At 39.2% G+C, this 14,609-nt stretch overlaps 1 protein-coding gene across 1 annotated transcript in view; it reads right to left on the bottom strand.

The window, feature by feature from the left end:
* Positions 1–7,314: 7,314 nt before the first annotated feature.
* LOC132830952 (SRC kinase signaling inhibitor 1-like) overlaps positions 7,315–14,609 on the bottom strand; it is a 313,973-nt gene continuing 306,678 nt past the window's right edge. The window contains exon 24 of the mRNA XM_060848915.1: positions 7,315–7,535. Coding sequence (XP_060704898.1) covers positions 7,518–7,535 — 18 coding nt within the window. The 3' untranslated portion in view covers positions 7,315–7,517. The remainder of the gene's footprint in view (positions 7,536–14,609) is intronic.

The raw sequence follows: 14,609 nt of genomic DNA, 5'->3' as shown, positions 1-14,609 counted from the left end.
ATTCCAAATCCATGTATAATTTTGAAGATAAGGTTCATGACAATTGAAGTTGTCCATTCCTCCTTTTTAATCTTTGACCATCAGAAAGTGAATGAATTGGTGGTGGTGGACAGATCGGATAGTTGACAGTGCTTGAATTTGTTTTAAATTTTGCTACAGAATTCAGTAATGGAACTCTCATCAGAGGGTAGTTAATTAGAGTTTTCTAACCTATAAAAGAATAAGTTCTGCTTATTTCAATTTAACTTTATACTATTCCAAAACAGATTTGATTTATATTTAGTTATTAAGAAATCAATTTGTAAAAAGGTTAAACCTATTCTCTTAAAACAAATAACTAAATTTTTTCTACAACTAATGCACTAATCACTGAATTATTTATAATTTGTATTTATTTATTAACTTAAAGATTTGATTCCCAATCTAACAAGAAAACATAACATTTTGTTACTTAATTAAAATATCACTTTTGCGGATGCTGTCTCTATGTTAAAATATCTGGTAAATTGTCTTTATTAGTGAGAGAAGTATTTCATGAATTGTGCATCTTTTTAATCATGATAATAGGATGGTCCCAGTGTGTGATATAGAATTTTGATGTAAATATAATTTGAAACAGAGTTTAAAACATTTGCCAAATAATCTTTCATAGAGTCAATGCTGATTTAATATAGATTTTTATTGGCATTTTACTATTTGATATGTAAAACGTATAGTATGAATTTGAACATAAATTTGATATTAATCACAATGCAATAGTACTTAATGTCCAGTACTCTCTGCACCTTTAAAGGGGCAGTGTAGTATCATGGAGTTCACATCTTTTTTACATGCTGTCTGTAGTCGCAATAGAGTTCAAAAGTATCCTCAGATATTCTCCAATTGGTTGGCCCCACGACTGGTTTTGGTAAGAAAGGTCTCGGGCTTGATCCTGGTCTTTATCCCTGGCTTTGCTGAGCTAATTGATCTCAACCAGGTACAGAAATGCCAGTTAACATTGGCTTTGCACACCAAAAATGACTACAAACCACATCTGCTGGTCCATTGGAAAATCTATACTTCAAAACTGGTCTGTCCTTTCTGGAACATTGGTCACACGATTGAAGTGCGGCTGGGCGGTTTTGGTGGACCAGATGGTGTAATAAAGAAATAAAAAATAATTTTGTTAAGGGACCTATGTGGAAAAAAAAGATTAATTTGGAAATTTATTTCCATAGAATTCTTTTACATTTTTCACCCATTTTGTTTTCCAGCATAAACATTCCACTTCTTTTCTCCTCTTCAAGTTCGAAATAACATTTAATTAACTTGTGCTTACGAATTTGTTATCTTGGTCACTTGTCATGCTAATAGCACCTTTACATTTCACAGGATCACATGAATATACTAATAATTGCACTAATTCACACATGAGATTGGGATGGGTTTATGCTTTGGAGACGTTTTCAGTTGAACATCATGCAAGTTCATAAACCAGTGGTAAACTGAACAGCTATCTCAAGTTGCTTATAGGAGCAGGTCTTGGCATTTTGAGATTTATTCACTAATGAGTAACTGATAAGATCAGATTCTTTTAAACTTGCATCACAGAAAATTCAAACAGGTCAAATAATTAGTCCAAAACAAAAGGGTAATTTTACCCCTGGTTTCATGGGATGGCCTGTCTGTTTCCTATCAATTATAGGTTGGATAGCCTGGTTGAACACAACACAATTAAGTTGTATATTCTGCACCATGCTAAATAAACTGTTATGGTATTAGAATGGCAATGTGGTTAATAACTCCGTTAAAAGAAGATAACTTAAACTAATTCCAAATTTCTGCCAAAATAGCATGTTTCCATGACTCAGGCAATTAGCAACTGCACAAAGTGAACGCTACCTTTTTCACAAGCTGCCCAGTACTTTTGAAACAAATGGCACAGGCTCTGTATTGTGTCCCTGACTTGAATGTTCTTATTGTATGAAAACAATCCCTTTAATTCTCTAAACCCATACACACCATCAGTCAGCGAAAAGTGACAAGGACACATGTTTAACTTGAAACTTCACCCAGTTGTGTTCATGCGCTTCACTCTCAAGATCGATGAAACATTCAGTCCATTTGAGTACATACTGTCAGGAGAATCTGCAGTTCCTCATGCTCTTTGATCCCCACCCACTGCAACGTAGAATAGGTCTGTTGTAAAATGCTAATTGCGAGATTATGGATTCAAGCTCCTTTACAGGACCTTTCAGTGCTGCATTGATTGTTATACCAATTTCCCAAGTCCATCACTTAGTTTGTAAAGGGAACACACCTCAACAAGATTAATATCCTTTGACTCTTCGCAAGTGCATGAGAGGTTTGTATCAAGGCCTCACCAGTTCGGATTAGCTGAGAGAGAGCCCAGACTTGTCCTGAACCTGACACAAAAACTAAAATTGGCGAAACTCAGTAAGTGTGGCAGCATCTGTGAAGAGAGAAACAGTGTTAATGTTTCAAGCCCAGTGACCCTTCTTTAGAACTACAGTTAACTCTGCTTTCTGTCCACAAATGCTTCCAGATCTGCTGAATTTCTCCAGCAAATTTTTTTTTAAAAATCTACAGTATTCACAGTTGTTATTTTGTTTTGTTATACTGAACCTAGTTTAGTTAGGCCAACAGTCTGCCATTTCAAATGTTGCACTTAATTGGTCAACTACTTGTTCTTTTGTTTGTAAACCACATTAACCATTTACTATTTGTAAATCTAGCAATTCTCCCCTTTCCTGATTTTACCTTTTGAAAGCTTTTCCATTCGGGGGGAAAGGGATGAATAGTTCATGTAGACCTGCATTTATTTTAGATTTCTGATGTCTTGAGTTTGGCTTGAAAAATTCCAGCCTTTTTTTCACGCCTTGACGACATCTACATTTAAATTGTTTTGCTGTTACAACTTAGCATGATGCAACTACACTAAATTTCTAAGAGTGTAAGAGATAGGAGTAGGCCATATGGCCCCTCAAGATAGCTCCATCTTTGCTTAAAATCATGGCTGATACTGTATATCATAAACATTAATGGCAGCATTGCAGTCATTGCTAAAGTTGGCAGTTAGTTGGGGAGAAATAACAAACTATTATGTAAACTGGCTCCTGATGCTTTTAGCTTATTACAATTGAGGCTAAATGAATTTGTATGGTTTTTATTGAATATTGATCATTTAACCTATATGTATATATATAAAACATATATAATATATTTTTGTTTGCATTGTTTACATTAGTGCTTTTGTGCACATTTTTGTTTCTACTGTTACTTGAATTTTTAATTTTCGATACTATTGCTCTACGGCTTGCTCAGGTCGAATTAAAAACTCAGTAACAATCCTTAAAATGCATTTTTAAAAAACATTTCTAACTAGAGCCAGAAGTGAACTCACTTTAATGTCATGTTTCTGCATTAAAAGTCACTAAATTACAAACAGATACTTTGCTCGAGGGCTATGAAATGTCATCACATAATAACTCAGGTGCTTAGCGTTGAAAGATATGCAACAATGGATAAGCAGGGGCTCTTATGTAGTATCCCTCTGAGCCTGGAGGCCCATGTTCAAGTCTCTCCTGCTTCAGAGGGTTTTAATAACTTTTGATTACATTGATTAGAAAATATAAAGGATGAGCAGATAGATAAATTGTGGTTTTGGAGATAGCGTAATGGGTATTTTTAATAAGAGTAATGGTAACCACATATTCTACTTCTCAGTGAGTTTCCAGAGTATTGATTAACAGTATTCAGTCACACCTCTTTGATTTGACAAAATGACAACTTTAACTGGATTCGAACTCAACTTTACGGAGTAAACCAGCCTAAATAGTATGATTCCCCTTGTCTCCTGTACCTCAGTAATGAAAAATACATGTTATTTCATTAGTTATGTGAAATAAGATTGAGTTCAATGCGATCTGAAATAGCTGTATTATGTAATTTGGTGCTTTTGCAAACATGGTGCATTAAGTTGACAAATATACTGTTTTGATACTGAACATTTTATGGGTACTGCATTCAGAAATTCCTCGGATAATAGATGGTATTTCTCCCTAAGTATTAAATCAGTGCTGTTTAGATTATGGCCCATTCCTGTAGAAACATGGCTTTAAATGAAGATCTCATCTTTAACCAACAGTGTCGGATTTAAAAACATTATGCTGAACTCTTGCTTCATAACAGTTTATTCTAAAATATTCATCAAGATCCACTTCCAAAATGATCAAGGTTTGCCAAAAACTATCTTAATAAATATTTCTCTCATGACATCATCTTAAAAATACCTTGTGTATATTTGAGGGTTTGTGAAAATATTTTCTGCATAATGTCTATGAAATTGAACATTACCCCATGATGTGCAAATGCACCTTAAACAGTCATTTCAATATGGTTTTAAGTTTGAGTTGTAATCTCTAATTGTAGGTAACTCTTTTTGTTTTATTTACTTTTCCCTGGAAAGTGCCTCATGTTTTCAAGTCATTTCTTAACAATGGTCTGTTTTCAGACTCCATGGGGTTTATGTTAATATAACTTGTTAATTTTTAAAAAAATATATAAATGTTTCCTAGCTGCAGTTTTTTTCTATGTAGTTCTAAATAAATTGCATTTTGCTTTCCATGAATAATGCTGGAATAACTCTGGACAGAACTGTGTGGTACACCTGTTACGCAGTTTGCTTGTTGTATACATTTGTGCCAATGACTGATTGCATTGTCCTAACATAGGCTCCAAATGGTCCAAAATCCAGTATCAAATTCAACCACCTTGATCCTGAGCAACTGGATTGAAACCACAGGAAGGAGAGGAGGAGGGGGCAATGGGAAAGGATAGGATTGAGTAAGAGTAGCTATGAGGCAGAGAATAAACTACTGATTACCCAACCCTTGGTTAAAGGAGCAACAGCTATATTGTCAAAAGAAACATTATACCACTCCAAGAAGGAAATTAATAAGACCTAATGCCTAAAGGGAAATGTTTTAGCTGAACTTTTCCAGCTTGTATTATTATTATTTGTTTTATGTTGCTGTTTACCTGCAGTATTGAGATTGTTTGACAGGCAAACATTTCAAAGCTTCCATTTTAAACAAAAAAATCAGGCATTCCAATGGAAGGTTGAACAAAGCTGTCAACATGACCTTTCTCCATATACAACGTGCAGTTTATTGAATTATGCAAACTTGCTGTAAAGTTAACTGCTTATTTTGTAAATATGTTCTAGAATGTCAACTCTGACAAAAGCCATGTAACATAGATATATAAATTGATATTCCTCTTTGCCAACTGGCCATAAAAGAACAATGTGATATTGTTAGATTCTGCATGAACTTCTGAGTTTACAACTGTAAATGTACATTGAAAAGAAGATGCTTTAAATAATGCATCATCCTGTTTTTAAAAAATGGAAATAAACTGACTTCCCCTCTAAAAGGTTTTGTGTGGATTTTTATTTTTATTATTTGCTAATTATATAATAAGTTGAATAAAAATACTGTTAATATTTGGTCACGACTATAATTCTGTGAAGATAGAACTGTGTCCCTGTGACACAAAGTCTCATTGATATGGCATAGGTCAGTTGTGATTTGTTAGATTGGGGAACTGTACAGATTTGAATGTTCTTGTTCACTTTTCTTTCTGAGTTGCCCAGAAAGTATTTTTCCACTTTACGAAGGCATATGAAAATACATTTTCCCAAGCATAGTTTCCAAACTCACTGTGCATGCTGACTATCTGCATGAGCATATGTCTCACCCAAACAGGCTTTGGATAGGGTGAAAAAACTTGGTTTGATCCAGTGTTATGGGGTAGGGTCCTGTGGTGTTAGTCAAAGAGTGTGATGCTGGAAAAGCACAGCTGGTCAAGCAGCATCCGAGGAGCAGAAGAATTGACGTTACAAACGTTGATTCTCCTGCTCCTCGGATGCTGCCTGACCAGATGTGCTTTTCCAGCACCACACTCTTAAACTCTGATATCCAGCATCTACTGTGCTCACTTTCTTCCTGTGGTGTTAGGCTTTTCAATACTAAAAGGTGGGTTGTTGTATTGTGAAAATAGTTTATATTGACAAAGACCCCCTAGCAGAGGTCAAACATCAACTTTTCTGATGGACAAATGAGCCACAAGTGTTTAATTTGGATTCAAGACACCGCCCCCCCCCCCCCCCCCCCCCCGTCACTTCTAAAGGTCAGCCCATGCCCCCTCAGAGTGGCCCTAAAGTAAGACAAACTCAGAGATGGGGCTCTTGTTTTTGCACCACAAGAGTTCCTTTTAACACTTTTTCTTAGTTATGAAATTATTAGAGATGGGGAAAAAGAGTGACAATGGTAAGGGGCCAGTTATATAATGAAACAGTCAATGAAACTACCAAGAATATATCTGACAAGAATTAGCAGTCTATGATTGAGAAAATAAGTCATAGTCAAAGCTCCTGTGTTATATCCCAGTTTGGAGATGCCGGTGTTAGACTGGGGTGTACGAAGTTAAAAATCACACAACGCCAGGTTATAGTCCAACAGGTTTAATTGGAAGCATACTAGTGTTATATCCCAAATGTCATAATGGTCATTGATGTTTTCCCATTGCCCATGATGGCAAAATATCATCTGTTCATGTGTTTTTACCCCTAAAAAAACTCAAAAAGGGTGCTCAGCACACAAGTAGAATATTCATAGCTGGCAAAACAGTACATGGGCAGGTTTTAAATGTGAACCTCTAGCCTTAATACCTCAAGTCCCATCCAAGAACATTTCCATTATATCAAGTGAGGGTGGAGAGTCCAGTTAAAAGTGCTGAAGTGGTGGTAGGAATAGTAGAGAAATTCTCAGTTCCAGAATTTTTGGTAATGAGATAGCTGGAGATCACAAGTGGGAGTGATACCTACTGTGATTGAAAACCTAGTGGAAAATCAGACAACTGAGGTGTTATTAAAAAGTATATCCTGGGATTTTTCCTGACTGTAGTAAAAGCCACAGAAATAGGAGGAGAAATCAAAGAATAAAACTATGGAAGTTGAAATTAAATTATCCAAGACTATGTTTTTTTTTCTCAACCATTTGATCACACAAAAACAGATGTTCAAAGAAATTGGCTGAATTGCAATGCAAAGATGAAAAACTAAAGCAATTTCTACAGGTATTTGGAAAGGAAAGGATTTAGTAAAGTGAGTTTTGGTCATCTGGAGAGTGATGAAGAATTACTAGTCAATGTAAGAAATAGGCAGATGAAATGGTCAAATATTTTACTTCTGTATTTTCCACAGAGGATACAAAAGACATTCCAATAACAAGTATATGAAGAGGAAGTACTTGGTGTAATTATAATCACTAGGGACGTAGTACTGAGCAAACTGATGGAGCTGACAAATGAAGGTCTCCTGCCCGAAATGTCGATTTTCCTGCTCCTCGGATGCTGCCTGACCTGCTGTGCTTTTCCAGCACCACTGTAATCTTGACTCTGATCTCCAGGATTTGCAGTCCTCACTTTTGCCCAGTCGGTTTTGAAGCCAACTCTCAGATGTGGTCCCAAAACTGCACAAGAACAAAAGAACTTTCACTACCATTCACCATACCATTCACTGACGAGGGTGAAATAAACTCACTGGACAAACACTACCCTGACTATACAGGGTAGTCTTGACTAGTGACAAAAGTGGGACATATGAGGAGCTTTGCAACATCACCAGAACAAAGGTACACTTGACAATAACACAACCTCAAAATACTCGTACAAAAATGCAATCCCTTTATTTCATCTCTTCACACAAACCACATTAATTACAGATTGTCATGGCATCAACTTTCAGTACACATCTCACTAACTCTACAAATGGAAGATCCCAGTTTACAAAACTCTGTAGATATGTTCAATACAATAACCAATTACAGCTCTTACTGACCAAACAGTAAAGCCCCATGCAGCGGAAAAAAAAATACACAGTCTAACAAAAAGTGTTCCTATTGTATCCAGATTTTCACAAATTCTTTATATTAAGATTCACATACAGACATTGATCTAGATGCATCGTGCAATTTCCTAGCATATACATGCATAATTGAAATCCTTTATTATTTAAAGCAGGAATAAGATGAAGTTCATGTTTTCTATGATTACTGACACATCCTTCAGGAGACTATGAAAAATGTCACATTTATGTTAAAAAAAGCTTAAAAAAGGCATTCGGTATGTTTTCACATACATTTTGTTTAAATAGAACTTTGTAAATGTTTTCTTCTAAACGCACACATTTGATACATCTCAAAACGATCACTGCCTTTTAACCAAATTGGAAAAGACCAAAATTTAGAACAGACATTCCCGCATATTCTGGTTGAAATCAAAAGTAATTCATTTTCAACAATAATTTTGAAAGCAATGTTTGGTGCTGTTACAGTTTGTTGGCTGTAATCTTCTCAGTCGATGAAACTCTTAAGATTTGCGTTTTTTTTTCCTATTTCCATGAGAGATGAGGTGAATCTTGTGAGAATACTCAATGATATAATTACTGACTGGTTTTTCATTGCATTTGAATGATTAACTGAATCATTTTAAGTAAAATATTAACAGTTCACAATTTTTGAAATAGGAAGTGTTCTCTTGGAGTGGGAGGGGAGGTGGATTGGGAAGGGGTGGGGAGGTGAATCTGTTGCATCACGTTGAAAGTGTTACTGCTGGAAAATGGTATACTTCATCTACATTTGCATCCAACCTCAATATAAAATCAAGTTTGTTCAGAGAGAGACACCTTGCTTCTGCCGCCCTTCACCTTCCTGAGCCACACAATCAACCATTAGCCAAAGGGAAGTTCTTGATACCCTGGATGGAATTAGCATAGCTCTGTGGGAGGGATATTAGCGGAATAAAGCGAAAGATAACTTCTGACGGGAAAGCATCACTTCTGGTGTTTCTAACTGATACGGGAGGAGGGAATGGAAAGTATCCCTTCACTTGACCAAACATTTCTTTTCTGTTGATCATAGAAAGGCCATTTCCCAGTGTAAACAGAGACATGCACGGAAATTCCTAGAAGCATAGCATTCCAACCGGAACTCTATCAACAACATATTGACTTGGACACCGTTTACTACCATCTGAGAAAAAAAACAGGAAATGACATCATCACAGGAGATGACACCAGCAACCCAAGGAAATCTCTAAACACATAAATAAAAAGTGGGGCATAACACCAGTGCTTCACCGGAGGCTCACAGATGATGTTAGGGTGTACAGTGACGAAACATCTAAAAAAAAGATCCTTCCAGCTCAGTGAGCAATCTTACATTCAGAACCTCAACCTGAGCTACAAATCTTCTCAAAACTCGCTAATACTGTGAACACTTTCAGTTCCTTCAGGAAAGAAAATGAAATTATTTAAACCTCTCCCCTCCATGTCACACCTCACCCTAGCCAATTCTTTTCTTAGTTGCAGAAACACTACTGGACCAATACCAAAATCTAGTCCTTACTGGCTAACCGCAGGTCTGTATGGATGTATCCGTTCAAAGCACACTTGGAACACTGATGCTTCAACCACCCCAGGTAGGCTGTCATTTTCTAGAGTGGAAATTTGGAATAATTTGCTGAAGAAAATAAATCCGTAAGAAATGAGGCCACTGTATTCCTCTCTCTCCCCAAACAAACAGGATTTATTATGAAATGATTTAAAATGGTGGATCATTATTCTTTGACGTCCTGTTGCACAGTAAATTCAGTTTGGTCTGTGCACCTCTCACAAACAAGACTTAACACATTTGGAAGGGAGTTAATGCACAGCAAGAAGAAATTTTTTTTGCATTAATTTCCATTAAGATAGTGAGCAGGACTTCATTATTACCGCTCACTGGGACAGTGGTGGGGGGGATTGATTGATTGACAGGCCTTCCACAAAATTAAACAAATAAACACATTTTTAAAAGCTTCTCCCCACTCATGCCTTCAGTGTAAGTCTGCACCTTGTGATCGAGTGCAGATTGACCATCAACAGCGAACAAAACACCAGGACTCCAAAACAAAACTCCACCCACCTGACTTTTTGAAACAATATAAGCAGTTTTACTAAACAGAAAAATCTTTCCCGTTTTTGCCGGCGGGGGGAGAAAGGTTTTAAATGGAATCAGGAGGAAGCCTTTGTAACAAGCAGAGCTGAACTCCCACATCAAGAAAACGCTGGAGATTATATTAAGGAAGTGTGATTGAGAGTGGGCTCAATTATAAAGTGGGAGTTTATCAGGTCCAAACCAAACTCGCCCTCTTGGATCACATTCAAACACTAATAATCATACATCAAAGGAGTCAATACTCACATAAACTTAATACAAAGTGTTAAAAGACTTCACTTAAAATGTAAAGAAACTTCCTGCAATTCCAATTAATTGCTTCATGAATACTATTCTTTGTACAAAAAACTGTTTAAGACAATATACAAAAAGAATAAGTGAACATTGATTCTGCCAATGATATCTGCAGCTCTAGATATCGATTTAACAGAAATAAATCATTCTTCATATTCTCTATTTTCAAATCCTGTGCTTTCATAAATATCATTTCTTCTCTTGGATTTAATTTTATCTATTTTAAAGTAAAGTTTTTCAATTCATGGTGTTTCACCCACTGAGCAAGCCTGGGCCATTCTGTAGGCTAGTAGTCAAATCAACATCAAGTACAAACTGTGTTTCAGAGCTGTACTGTGTTAAAGCAACTGAGTGAGTATTCAGGTCAGAGGAAGTGAGCAGAGAAAGTGAGTGGGGAGCAAAAGTAACTGAGAGACACAGCAAGAGAGGAATGGGTAGAAGGCTGGATGGTGTAAGAAAATGGCAGCTGAGTCTCATAATCACATTTGCACTCTACATAGCATGACTGTTTGTCAGAGTTGACCTTTATTTGATCATAATATTGTGCTCATACTTAATTTTGAAAATTGAACTTTTAAAAATCTTGAGAAGAATAGGGTGATCACCTTTAAAATGAAAACTTAGACCAAGGACTGGTGGAAGAAGTTAGCTCAGTCGCAGCTTATGGATGCAGTTGGTGAGTACGGTGCTGACCCCCTCACCTCCATGGGAATGGGAGGCCCTTGGGGCAGTAAAATAAGATCGTACCAAAACATTTGGAGAGCACAGGTGAAGGGACATTCTGCCCCTCCTTACAAGGGGATCGACATTCCGAGAATCAGTGCAAACTTCAAACTGCCAACATTCCACCCAGCTCAGAGCATTCGATGTAATAAATGAGGCAATTGGTTTGCAATGTACGAACCACTGATTGCATGGCATTACAGGAATGAAACAGTCGCTCAGTGCTGACCTGTGTAATTGAGATCGTGGGCCTGAATTCATGTGATAAAGTGTAAAAGAAGATATAGAGACTAAATTTAGAAAGAGAGGAACAGGATGAGAATTTTTTTTGGTTTTCATTTTTTACAAAATATTTCATAATTTTCACATCTATTCTACTGTGATATATCCATCAATCACTTGTGCTGTTTCCACTATTAATATACAAACTGACACACTACAGCTTGGACACCAGTTTGTATTCTGGATCAAAGCAGGTGACGGATTAGCAGATAGTGATTGAGAGCAGAAGCATTGGAGCTCCACGATGAACACTCTCCATGGTCCTCTTCTCAAATCCCCTCGACTGGACACAGAGTGAGGAAGGGAGGGAGAGGGGAGGAAGAAATGGGGGTGGGAGGATGGGGGGGGGGGGGGGGGGGGGGAAGACTAGGAAAGGGAGTGGTGACTGCAGAAGATCGCGTTGCTTAAAGCTGATGAAATGGAAGCTCTTTAAAGACTCTAAAGCCACAGGGAACCAGCACAAGTGGCAGCAGCAGCAGAAACAAAGCAAGACATTTTGGGATGACTGGGAAGGGGCTGGGGTGGAGAGTTTGTTGGGACTCATTAGCATCAACGAGTGTGCGTTGTACTGGCTTCAAGTACGAAAGCAAGCAATAGCAGGGAGGCTGGAGGCTGGGCAGGAATGGTTCTGGGATAAGGAACATATTTTTTAACAGAGGTGAGTTAAAGTAATGGGAAAACTGGCTGAAACAGGAAGGGGACCTAGATCAGAAACTGGAAGCAGGACAAGGTCCCTTAGCAGCAGTATCTCCAAAGAAGAACATTCGTTTAATAGCCCCACCAGCAGAGACCCTCCGTAGAGTCTCGGACACCGATTTCTAGAGGCATTCTGGTCAGAGTGGGGAAGGCCTGCCAAGCCTTTGGCCCTGACAACAGAAAAGTCCCGAAACTGTTACAGGACGGGAAAACTGAAGAGGTGAGCACTGGGCATTACTGGGCCAGGCAGAGAGAGTCCAAAACACAGAATGGAAAGACAGCAAAGCATAGCGGATATAGCAAGGATAAGGAGGGAAAGAGACAAGAAATTAGCATTAGCATCTTCATACATGGAATACTCAATAGATCAGAAGTGACAAAGATAGTTAACACATAATTGACTAAGGACAACAGCTGAACAGGTATCATAGGGACATGAACATACAAATACAAAGTGGGATAGACACCTCTACCATTTAATAGTCAGGACTGAGCCTGAGCTGGGGTTTTAAATCCACTTTCCCACCTGTTCCCATCGTCCCTGGATTCTCAGAAATCAAAAGTCTAACAATCTCAGCCCTGACCTGACCCAATGATGGAACGTCTGTAACCCGCTGGGGGATGTGGAATGTCTGTAACCCGCTGGGGGATGTGGAATATCTGTAAACCGCTGGGGGATGTGGAGTGTCTGTAACCCGCTGGGGGATGTGGAATATCTGTAAACCGCTGGGGGATGTGGAACGTCTGTAACCCGCTGGGGGATGTGGAACGTCTGTAACCCGCTGAGGGATGTGGAACGTCTGTAACCTGGTGGGGGAGAGATTTCCAAGGATTCACAAATCTCGGAGTCAAGATGTTTCTCCTCCTCTCAATCCTGAATGTCTGGTTCCTCACTCTGTGACGATGCATCCCCACCTCTCCGTGTTCCTGATTCTGCAGCTGAGGGGGTCTACCTCCCAGAATCTACCCCATCTTCTCAATCTTTGAAACTGTCAAGAGTAATAACCTGGTTCTTGATCTGGCTGATCTATACAGCCAGTTTGTTTAAAACATATATAAATGGGGAATATCTACACTGTTTTACTGTTTGGTTCATTGGACTGTCTGTATGTGATTGTGTTTACTATTTCCTTTTTGAGGAATTTGGGATTGGAGGTTTGTCCTGGTTTCCCTGTGACCTGGTTTGGGGAATGGGTGGACGGGGTCTAGCTTTTTTGCTCCTTTCTGGATCAGTGGTGCTGGAAGAGCACAACAGTTCAGGCAGCATCCAAAGTGCAGCGAAATCAACGTTTCGGGCAGAAGCCCTTCATCAGGAATAAAGGCAGTGAGCCTGAAGCGTGGAGAGATAAGCTAGAGGATGGGGGTGGGGGTGGGGGTGGGGGTGGGGAGGGGAGAAAGTAGCAAGAGTACAATGGGTGAGTGGCTCCTTTCCCCAGTACATTGCTGTTCATTGTTAACTGTTTGTAATTTGTGCTGGTTAATAAAATAAAAAAAAACAAGTGATTCAGAATCTCAATTCAGTCAACGGACTCTGAGCTGACTGGCCACACTGCTGCTGGGTTCTGGGTTTTTTGGGGGAAACCTGATTCCTGAACTGGCTGGTCTACGCAGTCAGTTTGTTAACTGGTATTCCTTTTTTTAATATTGAGGACTGATTTCTAAACTGACTGACATACATCAGTTAGAGTGTAACTATTGTATTTCAGTTCTCACTAGGGAATTGTTGTTTCTCTGGTTGGTTGGAGCCTATGGGTTACTCGTTTTCTCTTTGAGAAAAGGACCATGCTGATTTTGTGGCAGGGCTTGCACTCTGGCTTCTTTCTTTTTTGCATGTGTTTTCACTTTTGCTGGTGTTTGGAACTGGGCCCTTCGAGTCATCTGTTCCTGCGGGTAGGCCTGGTCCTTTGTGGGTGACTCAGCCTCTGTAAAGACTGAACACCTGTGTGTGCTTGGAGGTGAGCATTTGCTGTGTCCTGGAGTGGACTCTGCCTGCAGGAGTTAACTGCATCTTTTTATAATGAATTGATTCCTATGAGTGGGCCTGGTCCTCTGTGGATGGACCAGGCTTCTGGAGACTGAACACCTGTGTGCTGCGAGATATGTATTTGCTACCTTCTGGATTTGACTCTGTTCCCGGGAATGGACTCAGTGTGTACCAGAAGGGACTCTGTTTGTTGTGATAAACTCAACAAGACAGAGTCAATCACCTGCACTGCCTTGCTGTGAGCTTGGAGGTTCATAGGTCATCCCAAATGCTGGAGGGTGGGTGGGCCGTCCTGATGCTGGTCGCCCTGAGAGCCAGAAGATGGGTAGGCCATTCTGAGCGCTGTCGTCCCGAGAAGATGTAATTGCGATGGTTTGTCCTAGATGTGGTTGGAAGGTGTGTCAGAAGGAGTGTGGGTGAAGGCCAAATTCCGGAAGGCTTGTGGGCTAGCCTGCACACTGTCATCCCAGGGAAGGGGCTGGGCTGTCCCAGAGGTGGCTGGAAGATGTGTCAGGGCAGACCACAGGCCGGACGGCGCATCAGGGTGGGCGAGAGCACGTAGGGGCAGA

The sequence above is a fragment of the Hemiscyllium ocellatum genome, chromosome 32 (assembly GCF_020745735.1).
Source record: "Hemiscyllium ocellatum isolate sHemOce1 chromosome 32, sHemOce1.pat.X.cur, whole genome shotgun sequence".
Classification (NCBI taxonomy): domain Eukaryota; kingdom Metazoa; phylum Chordata; class Chondrichthyes; order Orectolobiformes; family Hemiscylliidae; genus Hemiscyllium; species Hemiscyllium ocellatum.
Note: the sequence above shows the minus strand (reverse complement) of the source record. Positions and strands in the feature narration are given on the sequence as shown.